The sequence below is a fragment of the Cyprinodon tularosa genome, unplaced genomic scaffold (genome assembly GCF_016077235.1).
Source record: "Cyprinodon tularosa strain WSP-4 unplaced genomic scaffold, ASM1607723v1 ctg115, whole genome shotgun sequence".
In the NCBI taxonomy this organism is placed as follows: Eukaryota; Metazoa; Chordata; class Actinopteri; order Cyprinodontiformes; family Cyprinodontidae; genus Cyprinodon; species Cyprinodon tularosa.
This window is the reverse complement of record NW_024037948.1, coordinates 587,102-614,568: the sequence shown is the minus strand read 5'-3', so window position 1 is coordinate 614,568 and position 27,467 is coordinate 587,102. Positions and strand designations below refer to the sequence as shown.

The 27,467-nt window shown below is 36.3% G+C and overlaps 1 protein-coding gene across 6 annotated transcripts in view; it reads left to right on the top strand.

Annotated features, from left to right (window-relative positions):
* Positions 1–12,036, top strand: part of frmd3 (FERM domain containing 3) — a 62,458-nt gene extending 50,422 nt beyond the window's left edge. For all 6 annotated transcript variants that reach the window (XM_038305471.1, XM_038305446.1, XM_038305462.1 and 3 more), the window contains 5 exons: positions 1,550–1,624; positions 2,577–2,645; positions 2,749–2,873; positions 9,309–9,540; positions 10,838–12,036. In XM_038305471.1, coding sequence (XP_038161399.1) covers positions 1,550–1,624; positions 2,577–2,645; positions 2,749–2,873; positions 9,309–9,540; positions 10,838–11,318 — 982 coding nt within the window. In that variant the 3' untranslated portion in view covers positions 11,319–12,036. The remainder of the gene's footprint in view (positions 1–1,549; positions 1,625–2,576; positions 2,646–2,748; positions 2,874–9,308; positions 9,541–10,837) is intronic.
* Positions 12,037–27,467: the final 15,431 nt, after the last annotated feature.

Below are 27,467 nucleotides of genomic sequence, written 5' to 3'. Positions count from 1 at the left end.
ATGTCTCTAACTTCCATGGACAGTCCCCGATTTGGACCACCTTTTCCCAGCCAAAGCTGTCCTCTGACATGTCCGCAATTTTATCATTTTATGAATGAGGGGGACAATGTTGCTTTTTGAGTGTTATTACGTTAGAAAGAGTGCATGAGCATGTCGCACAGAGAAACAGCTGATACGGTAGCTAGTTGTGCTGCTGTTGATGTAAAGATAAGGAGCAGAGTGCACCTCTTCAAAAAAATAACTGACTAGCTGAGTAGCTCCCTGTCTGTGTTGCAGAGCTGGATATGCAAATGGTTGGACCTAATCTCTGTAAAGGTTTTTTTTTTTTTACTTTCTGGACCAGGATCACCCCCCTCTTCTAGGATCTAATGTCAGATTTTTATACATATAACTTGATGAACATAGAGCTTACAATGGGCACTGTGCAAATCTGTTCCAGGGTTAATAATTAAAAACTACATTTACATGGCTTATAAAAAACAAATCTTTGTGAGATGCAGAGTAATTCAAACCACTTAAGAACAAAGAAGCCTCACATTAAAAACAGCAGTTATTTCCATTAATCAATGAACTTCAGCAGCAATCAACAGAAAACATACTAAAGAATTAGATGTGAAATACATCAAAAACAAACATCAAGGCAGTTTGCATCACCCATGTGAGCTTCACACTGGAGATACAGGGTTTGGGCTCATCAATAAGCATCTGGTGGCAGGGTTACTAATCAGGGGCCCTTAACCCTCTGGATTCCATGTAGTTCCTACTGGAAGGAAACTCTGATGTCCCTGGAGGACCTGTCTGCTGAGACTGCTGACTGAGGTTTGACATTTCTTTGACAGATTTTTTTCTCCAAACTGTCAGTCCCTCTAGAGATCATTTTGTTTGGTTTTCATTTTTTTTTTTTTTTTTTTTTTTTTTTTTTTGGCTCAGTGTATTTTCACCTTGTTTTATTTGGACAAAACATGTATTTACTCTAAAGAATCAGCCAAAAATCACATTCATTGATAGGGGTTAATGTCGTAATAACCGGTTTATTGTAGCAACTTATTGTGAATTATTGTATGATGGCTTCTGGAATACAGCTGGATGCATGTCTTAGAGCCAGAGAGGGCAGGGCTGAAAGTCAGCTCAAATGTCAGACAACCACCAGAACCTCTTAATCAAATCTGACTAAATCAAGTTTGGAAATGGCTGCCAAGCAACTCCTGCTGCTCCGGCCTTCTCATAGAAAAGCTCAACTCTGAAAATTATTTCCTGGAAATTATATTAAACCCGCTGAAAAAAGAAAAGTGTATGAGGCACACAAAATCATAAATCTAATCTTGGCTGCAATCATCACTAAAAGCATGTTTAATGTACAGTAGAAAATACCCAGTCTGTAAGGATCCCAGTGAACTTTTACCCAGAATGTTCACTAGGAGTCTGTGAACACAAACCTAGAGGGGGTAAGGGTAAAATTAAACCCTAAATTCTGCCAAAAACATCCTATGTAGTGTATTCTGAATCCATGTTAAGTGCCGCTGTTTCTTCTTCTGTGTCTCTCTGTCAGGTGTGCAAAGTCGAGTCAGATAAAGACCGTCTCAAGCAGCAACATCTTTTTCAAAGGCAGCAGGTTCAGATACAGGTGAGACAGAAGATCATCTTCATCTGCATGGAAGTGGTAAAGAATATTCTGAAAATAAAACATATACGACATGATTTTAAAAATAAGTAATGAACAAACATAAAAGGCAAGGTTCCAAAAAAAAGTGAGGAATTTAATTTATACTTTTTACCATGTCTGGAAAAGCGCATGTTTATTTACAGACAGACAGACAGACAGGCAGGCAGACAGGCAGGCAGGCAGGCAGGCAGAGAGATAGATAGATAGATAGATAGATAGATAGATAGATAGATAGATAGATAGATAGATAGATAGATAGATAGATAGATAGATAGATAGATAGATAGATAGATAGATAGATAGATAGATAGATAGATAGATAGATAGATAGATAGATAGATAGATAGATAGATAGATAGATAGATAGATAGATAGATAGATAGATAGATAGATAGATAGATAGATAGATAGATAGATAGATAGATAGATAGATAGATAGATAGATAGATAGATAGATAGATAGATAGATAGATAGATAGCAGGACATCTAATGGCAGAATCTAGGTTTGGGCAATGTGAATATACAGTATATACCAGTAGCAATGACTGTAGGTCAGTTATCAAAGTAAATCAGCTTGGGCAGATGGAGCACAGGTAGTTTGAGGAGGAGAGATTAACATGAATGCCACTAAATGGACAGTTTAAAACCCAGGTTTCATTAGAAGCTAAGCTCAAAGGAATAAACTCATAAAGCTACGCCTAGAGAAAATAAACCACAACGATTACAGGGAAATGACACACCATATATATATATATGGTATGTATGTTTTACTTACCATAGTATACATAAATAAATTGTTGCACTGACTGACTGGAACTTTTAATTACATTCTATATCTATTCTAACAAAAAAAATGAAAAGCGACGTGTCGCTGTTGGTAACACCATAAATATGTGTTTTTCCTCCTGTCAGTGGAAGAGTAGCAAAAGAAGTGATAGAAGCCAGCTCCAAGATTCAGAGGGAACCGCCAGAAGTTCACAGGTGAGATTAAGACACCTGCAGCTTAATTTAAGACTCAGTTGGTGGACACAAAACAACAACTTCTGGTATTAAATGTCTTGATGTGTGTTTTGGTTTTTTTCAGAGCACAATTTGGTCAGAGTCGAAGCTTTAACTCTCTGAGCCATAAAAATCTCATCATGAACATGGAACCTCTGGTACCTGCACTGCCATCCACCAATGAATACGAAGAGACAGCAGCAGACTCTGGTAGGAAGAACCCGTATACTCTGGTTTTAGAGCGCACACCACAGCTGCACACTCATGTCCTCCTGTAACACGCCTCAGAAAGTCACATTGGGCCTCCCATGTGTAAGAAGAAGCTCATGTGCGATTCTCAGCCAAGGAGAGTTAATTGAGCAGCTGATGCTCCCTCCATCAGCCTCGTGTCCCTGGAGACACCAATTGCCACACGCTAAAAATACCCCGCCCATGATCTTCCCTGAGGATGCCACCATGCGTCTGAGTGTCTGCATGTCTGATTTTGTGTGTGCACCGTTTTCCACAGTCAGATGTGCCCTTTGTCGCTTCAGAAACAGCCGCACAGCAAACATCTGCTGCTGTATCATTAAAGAGGCTCAATCAGAAGTGATGCATTTGGCTACAGGAGTCCTTCAGTTTGTGCCCCTGTATGCATCTGGGGCTGCAATTTTATTTCAAATATATTTATATTTCTTTTTAGTTTTGGCTGATTACCATTTATGTTTGCACAATTCATTGGCTGTAATTAGCCTATTATAAAGTGCAGAGATTAAAACATTAGATTTACTATTTTTAGATAAAGCTTTTTATCAGTGGTCTTATGCTGTGTCTGAACATTCGCCCTAACCCCTAAATCCCTCAATCACTATATAGAGCGGGGACTTTATAGTAAACTCAGTTAACTGACCATTGTCTGGATACTTATTAAAATACGTAAAAGTATAGTTATCACAAACAGGATTCAGAATAAATGATAAAATGCAATTGTTCAGTCAACCTAACGGCCTTCTATGATTTCCACTGAACTAAACTTTTAGATTTATTGAGCCTATGAAAGATAGTTGGCTTTCCTTTTTTTCCTCATTATCATTGCTTTTTTATGATTTTATTTGCCTTTATTCTCTCCACATTGTGCTCCTACTTGATTTAAGCATCAATCTTGTTGATAGGTCAGGAAAGAGATGCTGGTGTAGAAGAGTCCAGGGTAGAATTACATAAGAGTGGGGACAAACAGGGTGAATGGAAATGAGAGGGGGATATTATGACAGAAGAGCTAAATGATAAGGCAGAATTAAGCGTCACAATTTGAGTGATCAGTGAGGATGTGGAAACAGAACAATAAATGAATGATAATTACAAAGAGAAGCAGGTAAAGGCATGTTTATAAAGGTTTTTGAAAGTACAGGGATGTCTGATGTAATGCAACTAAACACGAAGATTTTAACTAATGATACCTTATAAATGTTGATTTAAAAGCTCTCTATAAATATAGATCTAAAGTTGGACCTTTGTCTTTACAGTCAGAGGAGTCGCCCCTGGAGGACACTAATAGAAGTTACTCTTAGTGGTTGTAGTAGAAACATTAGATATTATATCAAGCTTTTTATAGCTTTATAATTTAATGTTTGTTAAGGGATTAATGAGAAATGAAAAAGATAGGTGGGGTTAAAAAAATATAGAATTCATTATTGAAAGGGATAAGCAGGTGGGGGTTAAGAGGGTGAGGGGAAAAGGAAAGAATAGAGTTCATAGATGACTAAAGTATTTACACTAAGGAATTTAGACTTAAATATATATGGAACCAATGAAAAAATAGTCCACAAAAATCACATTGGATCGGATTTTGAAAAATTTGTATAATCAACTCAGTACCTGCTAGTATAACCTTTGTGGGTAATGATAGATGTCAAACATTTCCTGTAAGTAAAAAAAAAATATATATATATATATATATATATATATATATATATATATATATATATATATATATATTTGTTAAGTTAATAGATAATATAAGCTGTCAAATAATAAAAAAATATGGTCCTAAGACTCAAACTTCTGTTTTGTCTTCATTCAGGAGCAGAAAGTTAAGAGTCATCCAGGTTTTATATATACGCACACATAAGTATTGTATGCCTGATATTGCTGTTAGTTTTGCCTCTTTTTGGAAGAGTTCAAGTTTGAATTTGGGGGCTGCCCCCTTTATTTCACACTGCGGGTTGTACCTTAAATCAAGAGACCATTGAGGTAGGGATTATGTATCAGCATAAAAGTCAACTTAAATATGCTCTACTTTGCTCTGCAGTAAAGGCCACTTAGTTTCATGAATTTTACAGTGATGATCATCAAAGCAAGTTCTTTTAAATCTCTTCTCACACATAAACTGTGAAATGCTGACTGAAGAAGCTGCTGCAAGGACTTTGGGATAAAGTGTCCCCAAGATGGTCTAGGATCACCATCTATATTCAGAGCACTAATCTCGACTATTAGTGGGAAACAGGAAGCTGACCCAAGGTCAGTGGTGTCCTTGTCCTGTTTGTGTGGACTGTCTTATGACAAAATCCAAACAAAATCCCAACCAGGCATTTTTTTTTCGTATTACAGTTTGTTCTACAGAAGCTTTTTGTTTTGGAGGAATCTATATTTGGAGCTTCAGATTGCAACATATATAGAGGATAGCAGAGGACATGGAAGATAGTATAACATATAATAGATAGCAGGATCATGGTAGTGATTTGACAAGTCATCGCTCTGGTTAATCAGAGGGTGTATTCCAGAGAATGATGTTTCTCTTTTGCCTTGTTCTATAACTAATGCACAATAGAGCAAGGTTTATCGTCGGCAGAAGAGGCAGAAAAAGGCAGCCTCGTAGAAAGGAAAAGAAAGGGATCCCTATCCCAGTAGGGGTCAGGCCTGCCCCTCTGTAAGCACAGCTAGATTAGCTGCTTCTCTGCAGTTAGGACCACCTTGTTATATATAGAAACTGCAGCTTTGGGCCTGATCCTCCTCTAATGCCCCCTCCACTCTATGTTAATATCACTGACATTCACAGGAGGGCCCACTGTGTCTGTGTATGAGTTGGGGCATGTGTCTGGTGAATGTCTCTGCTTTTGAGCCCAGCTGGCAGTCCGCTCAGTGAGGGTGTGGGGGACTCAGCATAGAGCTGGTAAATACTTTGCTGTCAGACCAAACCATGGAGCTTCTTGGAGCTTCAGGGGAATTCCTGCAGAGCACCTTGGAGCTGAGAGTCACCGACCATCCTAAAGTAGGGGATACAAAAAGGTCTATAAGCCAGGGACAAGCAGGAGGACTGACAGTGGACCTGATATCAGAGAGACCGCAGTCAGAGAGGATGGAACAGGGACCGGCTGGGCCTATTGAGGTTTTCGAGGAGCAGGCAGCCTCGGTGGTGGTGGCCGAGGCCGCCAGATGTCAGGTTAAGATAACAACACGGCGGAGCATCCATCTACGAATAGCCAATCACACTGCACGAGACATTTATGTGAGACTGGCTGGGCATGGTGGACGAATCACAGGAACCAGAACCGGACATCAGAGAGGCTCACTGGAACAGAGTATGGGTACAAAAAGAAAGAAATAGTTCAACATATATAAGAAGCATATTCTCTATCTGAAATATTTTAAGGAATTAATATAGCCTGGAAAAGTCTGGACATTTTTTTATTTGATGTAGGCATTTTCCATTTCTGAATAAATATTGAAAAAAGTGTATAGGATAATATTTGTTTTTTCTGTCCTCAGTCCTAATTCCATGTCTAAATGTTGTATCCCTCCTCCATTCTTCCCTCTCCTCTTTCATCCCCTTTTACAGTCCTTCTTTCTGCTTTTACTCATATTTCATTCCTTCCTTTTCCTAATCTTTTCTTTCCTATTCTTACCCGTCCTTTCTCCCTTCGATTTAACTTTCTTTTCTCCTTTGCCCCTTTTACTGTCCTACATTTCTTCCTGCTTCTTTTTTTCCCCTTGTTTCTTTCAATACACCTGTCCTTGGTTTTTCCCTCCATTCTCACTTGAATTTGTCCTTCCTTTAACTTATCTTTTCTTCTCAAGTTCTCTTGTTTCTTTTTTTAACTATTCTTCCCTATCGCCACCTATCTACCTACAATTCTCATCTCCTTCCTTCATTGTTTTCTGTCATTCATTGTCTTACATTTTTCTTCTATCTTTCCTTACTCCCTTCCCTCCTTCCTTTCTTTCTGCGTTTCCCCCTTCTTGCTTTTCCTATTTTCTCTCTTTCTTTGGTTCAGTTTTTTTTTATCATTCTCAGTTCTTTTTTCTTGCTTTACTGCCACAAATAGTAATTTGTGCCATAGATTAATGAGCAGGGCTTTTAGTAGATATACTCTATAAAGATAGTGGGTGTTCATGCTGCCATAACCTACTTATATTGTAGCTTAACCAGAAAGCTCATCTGTTTTCTCAATATTTGGGAAGAGACATCTTTTAACCAATTCTGTAAAAGAATATAAAAGAAGAATTACCATTCAGTATGTATGTGACATGCACGTTATTCTATTGTTGGCAGGTCCTGCATACAGGAGGTAACTTTACAAACTCAGAAAGCAGAAGCTACAATTTGAACAAGAAACCCACATTTTTGTAAACTCGACTATGTTGAAAAATGAAATGAGGAATAAATATTTGTGAATTATACATTAACAAGTGGTGTCAATATTGATGAACCATATAGGGTTCATAAACCAATGAGTCAAACAAAGCTAGCTAAATTAACTAGCCTCACTACTCATCTCAATTTGAAGGAAAAATTCTTCAATTCTGAAATAGGCTAAAGTAGAAGCAATTCTATTTCTGTATCTTTATAAGGATTAAGGTTTTTTTTCATGAGTAATACTAAAATAAAAACCTTGATTAATAAATATAGGATGTTTATTCTATGATTATACTATGATAACTGGCATTTAACATGGTGAGGAGCATATGTATGATTAATAATTCTTTAATTCAATCATTGATTATTTATTTCAGACACATAAACTTAAAAAAAATATATTAATGCTAATCTGAGAGTTTGAAAGAGAAAAGGAAGCATGAACATGCTCGACCCATCAGCTTTTAGCGCCATAATCAACACCAAAGAAACCACATTGAGTATAATCAGGCTGCTATCTAACTCATAAACACTAAAAATTAGAATGAAAATCTTGCTGCTCATGCTCCACTTGTTTGTATACTTGGCTTATGGCTTATGACTTGGCACAAACAAAGTTTTCTGAAAGGAAACATCTAGAGTTTTTGGACAGGGTAAAACTGCAATCATCCCCAGATTTAGACGAAATCTGAAATACCTAACAAAACAGTAAAAACATTTGCCAACAAACTTGTTCCAGTGAACAGTCCTTACTATCCCAGTCTGTACAGGTTTCTGATATTTGGTATTTCTGAATCCCTACTAGACTTTTAGCCCTACCTTTGGCAGTGTGTGCTCTCTGGAGAGGAGCCATGTGAGGCTTAACAACCAATCTGCCTCTAATTAGCTGAGCAACCAATCAGAGGCAGACTTCAGGTAACAAGTGAGCCATATCAGTGTAGACAGGCTTTCTTATGTATATATTGATCTCCTCAGTCATTATAAGACGTAACAGAGGCTATTTTAAAATGTTTCCATTGTATCGTTTGTTAACCTCTCCACTTCTTTTCATCCATTTCCACAAGCAGTTATTTTTCCATAGCTTTCCATGTCATCACAAAGCTGCAAGACAAGCTCTGGAGCTGAAGTTCTTCACGTTCTGATTCTTATTTCTCTAGACATTAACCCCCCCCCCCCCCCCCCCCCCCCCCAGCTCCTTCTCAATCTGCTGGGGGGAGAGGGCTGGTTTTATTTTTACACATACATTACTTATTTAGATGGATTGTATTTAGATTCATTATTTAGATTCATTCACTCATCATTAAGTCAACACCTTAGATTTCACTAAATCCACACAGCTGCTCTATTGTCCTATTTCAGCGTATCATTAATGAGATTTACTTTGACAAAACCTTCAAGTAGAAAGAGAAAGAAGCACAAATAGCATAAAAACTGGCTCTAACCTTAACTAATGCACAGTTAAAATTCCCATGCTAGCCTCTGCAGGCCTGCAGAACATCCTAGCTGTGACATGTACTTTGAACCAAGCAGATGGTAGCTCTGGTATATCCTTCATTTCTGTGTCAACAACTTACATAACTGATCTCAATTTTTTGATATTTAAATTTAAGGTGGTTCCTTGACTTTTATTAGGCAATATTTCTTATATTATGTGCACAAGTTGTCAACCTAGGACAAGAGCACCATCGTGTGGTTAATATATGGAACTGGAGCTTTAACTAGATCTTTGCAGCTAAAGCTGGTGTAATATATGACTGTAGCATAAATATTCAGTTTGGTATTATGTCACAGCATTTGCTGAATGAGTGCAAAAGCATGAAAAAACTACTTCTGTTTTTGGACAGGCAACATTTTCTCTCATACTGGAATAATCAGATGAAAAATGGATACTGAGAAACCAGATGTCTTATGTTGTTGTTGTTTTTTTATCCAGTAAAACATAACCTCCTTAGAATTTTCATATTTGAGAAATCCTAATGTACTTCATTGAATCTTTTTAATGAAGCATTTTTCTGTGCATTTCCTTTTCTCAGGCATTGTAGCTGTTAAGGACCCAGCTCCCCTGTCTCCTCTCGAGCCCCCTGGGCCAGACACTGATCAGCCAAGTGCAGAAAGAGGAAACTCCTCTTTGATCAATGAACCACAGCCTCACTGTGTTTCCCTGGAAACCTCAAACATCCCACCCCAAACACCCAAAGCTGAAGACGGACTGGAGGAAGACGGCGAGGGCTGCTGTCCACTCACCATCTCTGAACTTGCCTACAGGTCTATAACAAACCTTGAATAAACATGGATCATAGTTACGCTTTTCAAACGAATTAAGACAAAATGTGTTATTGCTTAGTTTTGGGAAACTACGTTGCAGCTTAAAAGCTGGTTTTCAGCAACTTTTAATTAAATAACTGTTGATCAAAGCATCTTCTCATCTCACTACCTGATCAGACTAAACCTGAATAATAACACTAGAATAATAAGCTTGTCAAAGATGTCTACCCTCATCTTCCTAATGTTTAGTAGGTCTACCTTTAAGCTTTATGATTGGATCAAGCATTTTTTATATCCTTCCACAAGCTTCTTGTGATGCTCTGGAATTTATCATTGCTGCAGACAGACTATATATAACCTAGTCAGGTTATAGGCTACATTTCTAACTGGTTTTAGGCTCTTCCAACAAATTTTCATCAACATTGAGACCTTTATATAGTAGCATCTTTAAATCATTGGCTTTGCTACCACTTTAAAGAGCAATGCCAAATGTTTATTCACAGTACCAATTGTTTACATATACATTTGCAATAACCTACTTTAACTGTAATATGCAATTACCTTCCACTGCACTTTAATTTAGATAGCTTCTGTCCAAACTTTATTTATTAATTTTATAGTCAAATCCATCTGTATCCATCTATATATGCTATAGTACCTAACTATCTTTTTATAGTAATATCCACCTGTATATTATATTAGGTACATATCCAGCTGTAAATTTAGTTCATAACACTTTTTATCTATATATTATCTTCATCTATAAGTAAAATTCTGTTTATAATAGTATTCATCTCTATATTTATTCAGTAGAAACCCATGTCCTGTATTTATGGAACCGTTATTTATCCTGCTCTTGCTCCTATTGCACTTCTGGTTAGACCTAAACTGCATTTTGTTGCCTTTTACCTGTACCTGTCAGTAAAGTTGAATCTAATCTGAAAAACAATTTAGAAATATATATATCTCTAATGGTCTGGCATAGTTCAAATATAGATGATGAAGTTATCCTAAAATATGAAATATTTAGTATGTTACCTTTAATATAAAATTGAGCAAATATGAATATTTTTTATAGTCTTAACTTACCTAGTAAGCAGAACTATACTTTGAAATGAAATAGTTTTGAGCTTTTTTCAACATTTTCCAAGGATAGCTGGGTTTTTATCTGTACAATTCATGGTAACATGTTTTCATACACTTTGCACACATCAATATGTTAATCCTAAATGCTTTCTCTAAAAAAACAATTGCCTTATTAAATTTGAACTCATGTAAACTTATCTCACTTCTCCAGCCCCTGCGCCAGTATGCTCCCCACCCCAGTGGAGGACAGTCAGGGAGGAGTCAACCAGCTCTTCTTCTCTCCAGTCCAGAGTCCCGCTAGGTTGCTGAGAGAGCTCCACGCTGACCCTGACATCCAAGCACAGCTGGAGGCTGAAAGGGAGCGAGACCGAGCATATGAACGCAGTCGCCTGGCCTCCAGAAGTGGAATGAGCAGGGCCCTTGCCAGTAGCCTGCGCCTGCTTTCATCCAACGAGAGAGTCAACACCTGGGTGCTGGGTGTAGCTAGGTTTGCTGCTGTTCTCATGGGTGTCCTACTTATCACTGTGCCCACACTGCTGCTGCTGCTGGAGTCGGACATCGACGTGTCGTTCCTCCACGAGATCAGGCAGACGCCAGAATTCGAGCAGTTCCACTACGAGTATTACTGCCCACTGCGACGCTGGATTCTCTGTAAGATCAGCATGGCCTTGGAGAACCTGTGGTCTGACTGAGGAAGAGGGAGATAGAAGAAAAGGAATTATTATTTTCAGTTCAAAGAAAGATGGAGCCAAATGTCTGTCTAAACATGTGGTTTAACTTCAGATGTCTTAATTCATTTTAATTAACCAGTTAGGTGAAGTTAACTGTCCTGTTCAAAAGTGTTTCCAACAATTTGAAAATAATTCTATTTCTTTGACCTGATAGGTAGACTGATTTACCTCCTAAGGTTAAACTTCATTTAAGTAATCATCATGAAGGTGGATCACCTGATAAGACTGACATTTCTGGCAAGAATTACCTGAGAATAAAAAAAGGAAATCATGAAGGGAAGCAGAATGAATAATTTTTTTTATTGGTTTTATTTTTCTTTACATTTGAAAAGCTTCTGCACTCCTGATGCTGACAAGTGGAGACAGAGACTCACTAATAACTCTGATTGGTTTCATCTTTTAAACCAGGTCACCTGATTGGTTATCAGGTCTGTCAGTGATGAAGGAGTGGGTGGGAACTGAAAGAAAAAAAAATACCAGTAAACACAACAACAGCAACCGATTCATTAGAAAATACAAAATAATACTGAAAATTGCTACCAATATTAAATAAGTTGTTTTTAAAGTTTTATACGTTTATATGTGATTCAGATCTTTCAGGAATTTTTCAGTCAGAAGATCAACCTTGAGCTTATTTTCAAATTAAGAGTTTACAAATGGTCACTATATATATATATATATATTAAAAAATAAAAGCTTATTTACTCCAGTTTGTCAGAATGGTGGGTTTTGAGAAATTATTTTTTTAAGACTACCATCAACAGCTGTTTTCCTTGTGGTGGTGGAACTCTGGTTTTACTCCAGCAAAAGTTAGAGCACAAAACTTCAAGCTTCATTTTTTATCTTTTTATTTTTATTATTTTGTTTTTTTGTTTGGATTATTTGATGTCATTATGAAGGAAAGCGCGTAGAGAAAAACAAACCTGTGATTATAAAATGTCTTTTGAGGGACCTTAACTGTTTTGTGAACTAAATGTCAGTTCCTGGGTTAGGATCATTAATTTTAGCAAATGCAGCAAAAATAAAACCTAAAGGGAAAGGGAAAATGTAGAAAGAAAATAATGTCAGATTTGTCACCCGAGGATTTGAAAGGTATTACTTAAAAAAAAAAAGCTTTGCGTATGTGTTGATGGAAAGCAAAGAAGCAGATAAAAGGAAAATAATTTAAGGAAACAATCATCAGGCTTTTATTATAGATACATGAATGGTAAAGTGAGGATTGTCAATGGTTTGGTCAAATGGTTCTCATAGTTTTATAGCAAGTATTGCCTCATAGAAAAACCACTACAACTATCTTGATCAAATATTGAAAGTAATGTGCAACAGTGTCCATGGACCAAACCAGGTCTCTGCCATGTTGGACAAGTAATATCAAACTAACAGTAAAGAAACATATTTACATAAACTGTGTAATATTATTTTTTTTTCATCTGAAATGAAACCCGACTACACATTTTATCTTTTAGCTTATTATGCTCATATTAGCTCATAATGGTTCCAGTGATTGCTGAAAAAATGAGTAGTGAGAGGAAATATGTTCATTGTTAATGCAGACATTTACATAGACTTCAGGTTTGAGAAAGAACATGTGATGATCTTATTAATGGCTTTGCAAGCCTTTTGATAGGTTGAGTCACACTATTTAAGTTAATGAGGAATGTGGAAGTATTTCAAGGCTATATCTCAATAAAAATATAGCTTGACATTAAGAGTTGTGCAGACGTGCACAGGTCCTCTTCTCTATCTTGGATACAGTTTCAAGATGCCTGACTGCATTGCTTTATTGTGTTTAGTAAATTAAAGTAATTAGTAATTTTAAAAAGTAATTAAACAGAATAATTAAATTACTCTGTTGAAGTAATTATATGCAAGTATAACCAGAGTGGAATTATTCAGCCATCATACCTCTCATAAGTACGTGTGTGTGTGTGTGTGTGTGTGTGTGTGTGTGTGTGTGTGTGTGTGTGTGGTGGGGAGGGGGTAACATCTCAAATCTGATCTGATTTGAGATGTTACTTTTATTTTTTTAATCTTTTTAGAATCTTATTTTAAAAGGATGGGTTTTTTTTTGTGAAGTGCACCATTCTCTCCAATAGCAAAACAGCATTGTATCATGATGCTGCCAATCTCATACTCAATAGTTTTCATTTAAAGATAGTAATGGTCGTTATGCTGCATATGATTTTTACCAGACCAAAGAAATTTAGAAATTAAAGTTTTACCTCCTGCATTCATTTACATTCTTTAATCTGGTTTTTTATTTAGCTTTTTGCAAAGTGTCCTTTTAGGCCACGTCAGTAAAGTACTGTGGATACTGATACTCTCTAAGCCGCTACAGAAAGTATCTTGGTGAGGTTTGGTTTCCACACTGTTAATTAATATCTATGTTTATTTACACAGACTAATATTACACCCTAAGGTATTATGAAATTGTATCCAAGGATGATCCAGATGATCACCCCCCATCCCCCCCACCCACCCACCCCTTACTCACATGTAATGAATTAATGTATCAAAGGCTTACATCATCTGGACTTTCCTAAATTGTTTAAAGATGCACTGCAATCTTAGTGTACGATATGTAAACTTCTCATATTAAATAAAGACAAAAAAGTATTTGCCTTCTATTAAGTTTGAAGTCCAGCGATTGACTTTCCAACTGACTCTAAAAAACACCCCGTCTTGTTAAGCTTGGTGCCTCATGAGTTAAAATGTTAAAAAAAAACAATCCACTGGACTTTGTTTCCAAGTTTGAAGACGTTTCGCTTCCCATCCAGGAAGCTTTTTCAATTAAAAATGTCAGAAATTGGTATTGTTTTTCACAACTGAAAGTAGAATGCCCTCATTCTTAGCTCTGAAATCCATGACAAAAATAAGCCCAGAATGATAAATACACTACTGGCTGTGATACTTGTGCAAAAGTGTGAGAACCATAGACCTGATCCAATCATGCAAGCAAATCGCTCCTGTGAGAAAAATACTGCTAAATTGTAGCACACTCACCAAGGCAACGAACAGATCTATAGAGAAGATTTCCTGAAAAAGTCATTAAGAAACTTGTTGCTATGGAATATCCGAGTGTTTGTCATTCAGTTTGTACATCATTAAAATAATACAAGTTAAAAAAGTCAGGTAAAAAGTCATCACTGACTTGGAAAAACACATAACTATTGTATTGAGTGAGTTATCAACATTTATTGGTTATGAAAAACATGCAATGATGAGCACGGACCTTGGATACACAAAAAAGTAGCTTACTCTCAGGAAAGCTCAACTGTTTATGTGAACATGAAAACAGATGTCATAGATAACATTCACACAATATATTTCTCCGGATAGCATCATAGCATTAATGTGGAACCAAATATTAGTAAAGCTGCAGTCTATCTACATAGTTTAATCAGTTGTGTATGCATCCATGTCATTCTGATAGAACTGTTTGGTCTTCTTAGGTGCAACATATTGTGTATTTTTTTTATGTATTCTTCCTGCTAAAGTCATACTGAAACATTTAGCGTACATGAATCTCAACTCATATGACATAGTGCATCATTCAAAAGTAAATCCTTTTATTTCCTTCCATCTGATGTCTTATGATTAGCTGTATTTTTCTGTAACTTTATACACTTTATGCATTTGCAAGCTTTATGCATATAAATTATGCAGTAACAAAAGAAACATGTATTTGAGAAAAAGCCTTTATTTTCCTACTACAGCACATGCACTGACTTTCACAGATGAAACAAAGCAAAGGGCCAAAATGCGACGATGACGTTCACTTCAGACGTCACAGATCTGAGTTCGGCTTTGCTTCACTGTGGAGGATGAACCTGACAACCCGTATGCACTGACGCTGTAAAATAATCCACATCCGATCGTGGACAAATATGTCATATTTTATTTATCCCTAAATGTTAGGACATTAATTAAAGCTTCAGATATGTTGCAGATGTAAAAAAAAAAAAAAAAAAAAGGCGATGCAAACACATCATTTACACATGTATACTGCTGTGCTGCATTCACTAGAGAATAGTTCACCTGGCTCCATGAGCTCGTAATGCAAACCGCATGCCCTCATCTGTAAATATTGTGTTTATAGTTGTGATTTTACTAAGAAAAACAAACAACAACAAAAAACACAGGCAGATAAAGATCTTCCTCTTTCTTCTCTATGTATGTCTTTATGTGAAGCTATGTATAGGCTTGGCTGTCTCATCCATATTAGACTATTGCTTGTTATCTGTATTTTTTTTAAGCTAACAGAAGGACAAATCATCATGTTAATGAGAGTTTCTTTTCTTTTTGGCTCCAGTTTTACATATTTACTTGAGATGATAAAAAATAAAAAAATACTAAAGTGAAAATTGGCTCTGAGGGGCAGAGAAAGTGAGGATGAGCTGAGAAGGTTAAGCTGGGATGTGAGGATAAGGGGAAGTGACAGGGAATTTGAAATAGCTAACTAATCTAAATACTTACAATAAAATGCGATGCTGATGAACAAGGTAATAAAATGCACACCTGAAGATCAGATGGATTAATGCTGCCCATTCCAAACCATGACCTGGGTGGCTCTACTGAAACACCTCTATAGCACAATGTTTTTTAGATTACTCCTAAACCCAGAGCAGTGACATAGACATATAAATGGAAAAAGGAAAATTCAACTAGAGTAGCCATGTTTCGGCTCACAGAGTTATACACTTTTTTAGACGGTTTTCAAACAAAATGTCAAAATTTAAACAATAAGATAATACTGTGCTTTTAAAGTCCAAAATATGCAGTTTATCTACAAAAACAGTTACTTTAATATTTTTCAGAACAGTTTCCTTTGCTAACTGTGTTTGACAAGTTTAAACATTTAAATCTAAGCCTCCAAAAATGAAGTTTTAAAGTACTTGAAAGGTTATGTTCATCATGCTCAGCTATGTGTTCATAAAGCATTAAAGGAGAGCTTTGGCGCTAATCTCATCGCTAACAGCATGCCTGCGTGTCAACTACCATGAAATGGATTCATAAGATTTTGTTTTGGGAAACATACATCTAACAGAATTTCAGTCATTGTCAACCAACCAGTCAAAGTATGGATTTGCTCAGTTAGTCAAAGAACAATTATGTTAAAAAACAGAACAGCAACCAATGAAGAGATGTTTTGATTCTGAGACGACATACTGTTTTGATTTTCTGATTGACTCTGTAGCACTGTGTGGTTATAGCTCTTTTAGAGGGAAATGATTTAGAGTTTTTAGCTCTTGAGCTAATTGCCCTCCCATGTTTGATAAGCAGTACAGCTTATAAGTGTTGAGATTTATCAAAAATTATTCAAAAAAATGGTGCACCTTTAGAGGTCCCAAGAAGTCTTAATGATGTGGTTCTATATTCTTAAATGAAAATGAATATTCCCTCATCAAAGATAAATTTGACAAAAACATAGTATTCGGATTTTAAAACACTGTTTTTGAAAATGTATTTAAGATTTTAAAACTCAGGTCTTATATATGCAAAAATGCTGGATAATAGGGGAAGGTTTCAGTATTTTAAGGGCATGTACAGTAGCAGATTATCATGCATGTTTTCTGTAGTTTTTTTTTCTTCCTGTTTTTCTGTCAATATTTGTTGAATATTTGGTTACAGTTCTGGTCTGAAGTTTACATACACTCACAATTTACATTGATGTCATATCAGTTGAAGGATGTCTTTAATATATAACGTTCTTCTTTGAACTGTGGACTGACAATACAACATGTAGAATTTTGGTGATTTCAAAAGCGCGTAATCAATTAATCTTATTAGGGAATATTCTAGGCAAACGTCGGTGGGGATATTTAGGGCTATACGGTCATTCTTGATAATTTATGTGCAAATAAAAGAGGATCAAAACTAAAAATTTGCCACCAGCACTTGTTTATCCACTGGAAAAAGAATAAATCCCATTTGTTATCAAAATCCCAACATGAAGAATGTATGTAAACTTCTAACCATGATTGAACTTTATGTTGTTTTTTGGGGGATTTTTTTTTTTTTTGTCATTATCGTGTTTGTTTTATTTGATTGTTTAATTTCAGTCTCTTTGATTGGGTCCCTCTGGGAGATTTCTTTAAAAGTCAACCTTTAAAAAAAGAAGAAAAATAACAGAGACAACCAAGCCTTATGGATTTTGTGGAGTAGAACTTTGAATGTTTGTTTGTTCTAAAAAAAATAAAAACATGGGCTGATTTCTATGTTAATACTGCCACAATAAAGATCCCTAAAGAGTATTTGTTGTTTACTATTGTCTTGATTGGTGCTTTATTCAGCTGAGAAACCAGTCCACTAATATCACACACACACAGATACACACATACACACAGTCGTCTGGTTGATTGGCAGTTCTAAATTGCCCCTTAGAGTGAATGTGCATGTCTATGTACCGTATTGCTCTGCAAAACAATGGCAACAAGAGATGCACCAATATCGGTTCTGGTATTGACTAATCAGCTGCATTTGTGCTTTGATATCAGATATCGGAGATCCAATCCAGTGCCTTTTAAATGCAACTGTTATTTCTTTAATTTTATTTATATTTGGGTTAATTTATACCCTTTTTTAACAATGTTTATATCAAGGCTAAAGCCTTCACTCACATGGCAATATGGTTCATCCATTCAACATTTGAATCGGACCGGTTCTGGGAGTTGGCCGTTACAATCAGCCCAGGTATCGCTATTGGATCCGAAAAAAACTGGATTGGTGCATTTGTACTAGCAATCTCTCCAAGTTGTAACATGCATTTGGCCAATAGACAGCTGGAGGTCTGGAGGGTACTTGAATCGATGCATCTCTCATTTTGTTTTTATGGGAACTTTGTCTCTATGTTATGCCTTTTAGTGGCCATTTAAAGGCCTACTTTCTACTGTGTAGTGAACCTTATGACACCATTTCTTTATAAACGTTGTATGAAACAGGACTCATTTGTTGGAGCTAGATCAGGCATTCCCAACATACTACTGTGATTTTCTGTAGGAAAATGGACTGATACAACAATTCCTACCAAAGAACACACATAAGTACTTTCTTTACTGACAAAAAATACCTTCTGTTGACTTCACTTTTTAGGCAAGTACTGGCCTCCTGGTTAGGTCTGACTTGCTGGTGAAGGGACCCACAGCTTTGCCTTTAGAAAGGCCTTAATCATTATATTTATATTATATTTTCCACACAATTAAACCTACAACATCAAGGCCTTCTGATTTACAGCTACGTGAATTGATGCTATTTATATATATAAAAAAACTAAATCTAAAATGTTGAATTTTTTCCTGTGTGTCCATATGTGTATATATGTATATGTATATCTGGTTTAATCAGACTGTGAGAACTGTAGTCTCTATTCCCTGTCTAGTAGAGGCCAGCTTGTGTTTTTCTGCTGCTGTTGCCGCCAATCCAGTTTATGGTTTTTATATATTGAACTTTCAGAGAAGCTTTCCTCCTATTGTAATTTTATCATCTTAAAAAATAACTAAGTGTCCAGTTAGCATTGTCAACAGAGCATCCCTTCCTTCTACACATAAAGACAAAAAAAGTGTATCTGAATCCCTGTTGATTATCTAAACAAAAATGAGATTGGAGAGATTAAGAATAAAAAGTAACAAAACTAAACAGGCAAAAGAAAAACCAACATTAACAAACAAATTTCAACAGTGTGGTAATAATGGCAAAAAAAATAACTATGGAAAACAATAAAGAACTAATGGGTCTAAGTAAAGTAAAGAAAATGTCTCTATACGTTCTATGCATTCAAATGAATGAAAAAGTTCTTACTATTTAGAAATTAGTATCCCCATGGGAGATCATTAGATAAATATATATATATATATATAAATATACATATATATATATATATATATATATATATATATATATATATATATATATATATATATATATATATATATATATATACATATAACGGAAACCACGAGGAGATGGCAAGAAAGACTGCCACAGCTAAATACCTACAAAGAGTAAGGCAGGTCCTGAAAAGTCAGCTGAATGGGAAAAACAAGATCCAAGCCATCAACACATATGCCCTACCAGTCATCAGATACCCCGCTGGTATAATAATCTGGCCAAAGGTGGAGATAGAGGCTACTGACATCAAGACGAGAAAGCTCCTCACAATGCATGGAGGGTTCCACCCCAAATCCAGCACTCTGAGACTGTACACCAAGCGTAGCGAGGGAGGCCGAGGGCTAGTGAGTGTCAAGACCACTGTCCAGGATGAAACAACTAAGATCCAGGAGTACATCAGAAAGATGGCCCCCAAAGACAAATGGCTTGGTGAGTACCTCAGGCAGGAGAAAACCGAAAGTGAGGACAAGAAAGAGGAAGGAGAACCATCATGGAGGGACAAGCCGCTGCACGGCGTATACCACAGACAAATAGAAGAAGTGGCTGATATCAAAAAATCCTACCAGTGGCTGGAAAAGGCTGGACTGAAGGACAGCACAGAGGCACTAATCATGGCAGCACAAGAACAGGCACTCAGTACAAGATCAATAGAGGCCAGGGTCTACCACACCAGGCAGGACCCCTGATGCAGACTGTGCAAAGATGCCTCTGAAACAATACAGCACCTAACAGCAGGGTGTAAAATGCAGGCAGGAAGTGCATACATGGAACGCCACAACCAGGTAGCTGTCATAGTATACAGGAACATCTGCTATGAGTATGGGCTGGAAGTCCCAAGGTCAAAATGGAAGACACCTCCTAAGGTAGTTGAGAATGACCGAGCTAAGATCCTATGGGACTTCAAGATCCAGACTGACAAACAGGTGATGGCTAACCAACCAGACATCGTGTTGATCGACAAACAGCAGAAGAAGGCAGTAGTGATAGATGTGGCAATCCCAAGCGACAGCAACATCAAGGCATATATAAACGTCAAGGCATATATATATATATATATATACATATATATATATATATATATATATATATATATATATATATATATATATATATATATATATATATATATATATATATATATAAACATTACTATTTAAATCAAATTAAAGATATTGTTATTTCACAGAAAAAGGACACAGAAGACCTGGTTAGACAAATCCATATAAAAAAGCCCTCTGGAATTGACAATATAGACTTCTTCTTAAGATCGTTGCTGATTTCATAGCCTAGCCTTCTAGACTTATATCACATTATTAATCTGTGTTTTGATTAATCTAATAATGAATAAATGAATTGCCCTGCGACACACTGGCGACCTGTACAGAGTGTACCTAACCTCTCGCCCATAGAGCAACCCCACCGCGACCCTGATGGAATAAGGAGGAAAAAATGGATGGAAGAAAGATAAACTGGATGTGTCCCATCAGATCATGAAGACTGCTGGCATCATTACCAAAACAAAGTTGAAGAAGAAAAATTACTTTTCTGGAAAATATTGATTCATTTAACAGATATAATCCTATTATGTTTACCACAATTGACTCTGTGGTTAACCCTCCTTTGATCTGTTTGGAATTATCAGTAGAGACTTCTAAGAACTTTCTAAATTATTTTTTGAACAGGTTTCCACTACAGGGGCTCAGATCTCACCTCCTGACTCTGGACCCTTGAGCTGGAGCTCCTTGCTCTGTGGTTTTTACAATGGTTCAGCATGTGACTCTCTCTTTTCTAACAGATGTCGATGTGGTGACAGTTCTGAAACTATTAGGTTTCCCATGGGATCCTTAGTTTCTTGCATTTAAAATATAATTAATGATAATCAATCAATCATAGTCTCTCTTCTGGTGTGGTAAACTAAACTAAACTTAAACTTGCAGTAGTTACACAGAGGGTAGTCATAGAACAGAATCAGCATTCCTATAGTTTTTAATGTTATTCTCTTGGCCTGTGACTCTGGTAGCTATACAAATTTAGTTCTGTATGCTGATGAAGGTTCTCAGTCATCCAGGTCATAGTCATTTTGTAAAAATTCAAAAAAATATCCACTTGACTTGGTTTCCAAAATTTCAAGACGTTTCGCCACCTCTCCAGGAAGCTTTCTCAATTCAAATATCTAGATCAGCAGTGAGTTTGAGTCTTATATAGACAAGCGATACAAGGCTTTGTCTATATAAGACTCAAACTCACCGTGCTGCTGCTCTAGATTGAAAAATTAAACTTTTGCTGCTCGACGCGCCGCGTCAACCAATCAGAGAAGGGGATCTGGGAGCTGGCAGAGAGACAGACACATCGCTGATGACACAGAGCGCTGTGATCACTCCTCTGAAACAGTTTATTAACGCATAAATGAACTTAAAATGCAGAAATCTGCTGGCAGAATATGTTAGCTTTTATTATCCTGGTGCCTGCAGTTTGGATTATTTAGATGAAAAACAGCTACCAGCCGCCGTGGTGAACCGCGAGGAGGCAACCCGGCCAAAGGCTGCTGTTGAATGGGATCCTACTGACAGCGCACCACTGGTATGTGGGGGTCTAAGCGGCTCCGACAGAAATAATATTGGAAGGCAGGATTGTAATCTAGATGAACTGACTGCATTGATTAAATTTTCAGGTTGATTTTCTCACTTTAAAACATATTAAAACTACTTTATCCCCACTGATCACAGCAAATACTGTATAGCTGCAAGGCAGAGAAAGAATAGTGAAGCTCCGCCCAATGCGCGTCAGACCCACTTTTGCACCGTTCAGCCAGAGCAGCAAAGCTGCTTCAGCCGCGCGTCAGAACTAACTGGTACAAGCAGCGAAAATGAAGCAGCAGACACGATTTTGCTGCTCTTGCTGCGTCTGGTGTGAACGTAGCATTAGACATGTTCAGCACTTTTTTTTTTCAGCTTTTAGCTGGTTTAAAGTGCTCTGATGATGATGATGATGATGATGATGATGATGATGATGATGATGATGATGATGATGATGATGATGATGATGATGATGATGATGATAATTCTATTGGTGCCTATAAATAAAGAAAAAACAAACTTAATTCTATTTATTGATATCATCTATTAATTAATCATAAATCAATTTCATTAGTAGCCCTTTTATTGATAGGTCTTTAATTGTATTTGTTCCAATTATAGAAGCCTTCTATGAATAATTCCACAAGGTAGCTGCTTAGGTCCCCAGCTTCATAGTCTTTGACATTTTATTCATATTAGACAATGCCCACATAACTTTATATGCTGATGATACAACAATTTATGTGTCTTCTGATATGAACTGGGTAAGTGCCCCGTTAGCATTGTCAGCATAGCATGCCTTCATGTTAATGAAAAATAAACTATTGCTTTTTATCTGCAAAGTTTCTATGAAGATGGGTGAGTTTTCAGTAAAATGAAACAGCTTTAAAAAAAGGACATTAGATAACTCACACTTGAGAACAAAGTTTTTTTAGTCTATTGTCAAAAAATGTCAGCATAGTGGGGGAAGAACCCTGCATGCTAACACATTTTCCTTACTGCTTTATATTAATAATATTCTAAATAGAGTATGAGTATTAGATTTTTCTTCCTAGACTTTTAGAGAAATTTAAAACATGCAACCTGATACCAATAAACGATAGTGTAGGAAAGTCTCTACATGTCTAATCAATTCCCCTTGCATCAGATACCACAAAAAAATAGATCAGGTGGTCTTTATCATCAGGGGGGATGTCTGATAAAAGCATCTCATGACTGTAAATTAAAAAGCAGTAATGTGAAATATATATTTTATAAGGGTGCTGAAGCTCAGTCAAAAAAATACATGTTAGGAAATAGAAAAAATTCAAAGAATAAAATGGAAGATTCAACTAATAATAAAACACAATAAATATCCATACGCGTCATTGTGGGACAAAAGCATTCTCAAATAAAAAGAGATCAAATGAAACCTGCACACCCTCAGCCCTTTCTCTGTTGTTAATTACTGATTAATGATTAAACTTGCATACTGAAGATATATAACCCCTTTTCATGGGTCACATAAATATATTTAGTAACAGCACTGAGTGTTTTAAAAATATCTATCTTCTGTGGAAAACAATGAAAAAGCTGATAGTGATTTATTTGTTTCATACTTACAAGACATAATTTTTTTTCGTTTCCTAATAAACTAATGAATAATTTTGTACTATACAACTTCTTGGTTATCTCTAACAGATATTATGTTTTTATAAATTACATGAAAGTTGTAAATTCTGCTGTTGGATTCTTCATAACTTAGATACACTGTTGGACAGCAACAAAAAAACAAAAACAAACAAAAGACAATGACAGCTATAACATAATATAGAAAAACAGAATAAATTAAAAAGGTTAAAATGAAAAAGCAAGGAAAAAATAACAGATTGAAATGTATTTTCTGAGTGTTCCGTCTTTTCATTTCTAAACCAGTAGATGTCCCTGTCACTGATCACCATGCAGACCTAAATATTTGTCTGTACATCCAGTCCAAAAAGTGATAACTTGGGCTTTTCAGGCCAGTATTGGTTATATTTGGTGCTTGTAAATTTGCTACCAAATGGCCTTCAGCTTGTAGATCAAATGCTCTGTAAATCATCCTGATGCATTCTAAATACAGAAAAAAACGTAACATTGTTTGGTTAAACTTGAAGTTCTTAATGGTTTGAAATATACAACCCTTTGTGGTTTTAGATTAAATATTTCATAAGCACTCCGTGAGTACACTGTCCCAAGTTTTTCCAAGTAGTAGTAACACATGGCGTGTTCTCATGATCTAAGTATTTCCAGTACAGCAGCACTTTGCACCACTCCCTGGGCAAACAGAAGATATCCTAGAACTGCTCTTTCACATGCAATCATACCTGCTCACAGGATGCAGGTTAGAATTCATTCCTAAATAAAGGACTAAACAACATCAAAAAAGGAAAATTAATAAATAACTTGTATTTCTCATTGAGATTAATAGGAAAAATGTCAAGTTAAAAAGCATTCAGGGCTGTGGTGTACCCCTTGTGAAAGTTGGACCTTTGAAGCTGCCTTATAGAGTTGTAGAAATTAAAAAAAATAGGATAGATCTTGCAAGAGTTGTATTCATTCGAGCCTTATACTAAAACAGTCTTTTCTTCTATCAACTGTAAAAAAAATTGTCTGATTGGATTATTTTGGGCAGTGCACATATTTCCACATATACAGCATACCGGCTGCAAAATCCTTCTCAAACTGTTATTTGTCAATTACAGGAACTCCAAGTCACAAGTTGTTTGCCCTCTTGGTGACGGACTGCTTTCCCTGATTAGTCATATTTGCAGTCATGTGATCAGTTGGTGCAAAGCAGCAGATACTGGAATAAAATCTCTAAAAATCTCTGCAATGTGCTATAGGGTCAGTGCTCCAGGATGCTTAGATTTCTACAAAAGACTTCATAATTACCTAAATGTTTTGCCATATTTCTGAATATAATCCATTCTATAAATATAATCTGAAAAAAAAAAACTAATCTGCAAACACAGCACAGATAGTGCATGCCAGTTTTAATCCAAACAATGTGACAGATATGCAAAACATTTCAAAGCAGAATTTAGAAAGATGAGATGATATTCTCAGCCTTAACATCCTTAACAGAAGTGGTTAAATAAATGTATTGGTTGGTTGGTTGGTTGGATGGATGGATGGATGGATGGATGGATGGATGGATGGATGGATGGATGGATGGATGGATGGATGGATGGATGGATGGATGGATGGATGGATGGATGGATGGATGGATGGATGGATGGATGGATGGATGGATGGATGGATGGACTGAAACATATTACAAGAGATATGAAAGAAATTATTATTGTTATACAACTTACAGGTCGCACCTCCTTTAAAGGATCAGAAGATGGAGAAATACAAATAAAACCATGGAAAATAGCATATCCACAACTCCAACTATGAAAACAAGGAGCGACTGTATGCAGAGACTTTTTTTTAAGAAATAGAAAAGATCAGCTGCTACTGGTGTGATTTAACGGAAAAATAGAATTACAGACATAGAGGTCATTAAAGATGATACTGAAAGTTATAACTAATACTATACTAATTAGCCATCAGTGTTACACAGTGCCTAGCGAAAGCATTCAGCCACCTTGCTCTTTTTGACCTTTCGTCACATTTCAGGTTTGAAACATAAAGATATAAAATTGTAATTTTTTGCGAAGAATCCAAAACAAGTGGGACACAGGTATGGAGTGGAAAAAAATTGAAAATTTTTCTAGAAATAAAAAACTGACAAATTGGTTGTGAAAAATGATTCAGCCCCCTTGAGTTAATACCTCGTAGCCACCCCATTTTGCTGCGATTACAGTTTCAAGTTGCCTGGGGTATGTCTCTATCAGTTTTTCACATGAAGAGACTGAATTTTTTGCCCATTCTCTATTTATCTATTATGACAAATAGTAGTTTGCTGCACTTAAAGTAAAGCAGCTGAGTCATTTTGCACGCCCCACTCTTCATTTATTTGTTAAAAAAGTTTAAAAAATCCAATAAATTTCAGTCCACCTCATGATTTTGCCCCACTTGTTGATTCTTCACAAACGATTGAAATTTTATATCTTTCTGTTTGAGGCCTGAAATGTGGCAAAAGGTTAAAAAGTTCAAGGCCACTGTAAATCTCCAGAAAAAACACACAACATACTGTCATGTTCAATGGCGTAAATAGCAGTAAACTGCTATTTTGCAACTTAGAAATCATGGTGAGGTCTGAAATTGTCATCATGGGTGCATGTCAATGGTGAGAGACATATTCTGATAAAAAAAAAAATACAGAAATCACAATATAACTTTTTTTTAACAATTCATTTTTATGATACAGCTGCAAATAGGTATTTGAACACCAGGGTATCAGCTAGAATTCTGACCCTCAAAGACCTGTTAGTCTGGCTTCGGAATGTCCCCCTCCACTCCATTTATTACCCTAATTTAGATGCACCTGTCTAAGGTTGTTAGCTGCATAAAGACACCTGTCCACCCCATTCAATCAGTAAAAATCCAACTACTAACATGGCCAAGACCAAAGAGCTGTCATAAGACACTAGAGACAAACCTGTACACCTACACAATTTTCCTCACTATGAGCCAATGCTGTGCAATTATGTATCTGATTATGAATATGATTAATAATTAGAATTAAATATTTTAACAATGTATTATTCTAATCAAAGTAAATTCATATAAATGCAGTTTCAATTGATTGTGATTAATGGCTAACAGCTTTTAATGATCTAATATAAATAATTAACAACTAATTGTTAAATAATTAACAACTGTAGTTACAGTTTGTTTACAATAATCTGGCAGTACAACAATGACATATGAAGTGAAGACAATTAAAAAAACTTTCTAAGATTTCTAAGTCCTTCTGTGAAATAACCCACTATAATAGGCCTATTAAATCACATAACATTGGCATGCATTTGTGCTTTTTATTCAGAGGTATTGATATGTTGGGGCTACATGATGGAGCAGTTAGCAGCAGTGATTTTGCGGAAAATGGTCCTGGGTTTTAATCAGGGGACATTCTGCACAGAGTTTGCATTGTCTGCCTATGCATGTTCTTTTCAGCTAAATGCCAAATAGCCAGTACTTAAAGTATAAAGCATCAGCATTCCAAAGCTGCAGGACAATCTTCTGCACCTTACTCAACTGTTGTCCCTAAGTTACTTCTGCTTCCTTCTCCAATACTGAAAGATGAATACTAGTTCAACAGGTCTCTCAATGCATGGTTGTTTGTGTTGTCTCGTGGTGGACTGGTGACCTGTCCCAGATGTACTCTATCACTTTTCCCAATGCCTGCTGGCGATAGAAGCCAGCCCTCCCATAACCCTATAAGGAAAAGCAGTTACAGACAATTAACCAAGGGATTGAATAGACATCACATTTTGGACCTCCTTGACCTAAAAGTCATTTTTTGACTTTTAAATTTCTGTGGTAGCCTTACTGACCTCAACTCTATGCTACGGCAAAACAAAATTCTATTTAGAACAAAAAAACACTCAGAAACCTGATAAATAAAGTACTTCATATGGATAGCACTGCACATTCCCTCTGTTAATTTTCTATTCCTGAGGGTTTTTGTTCTTTAATAACAGCCATGGTCTTAACAGCATTTGCAACACTATTT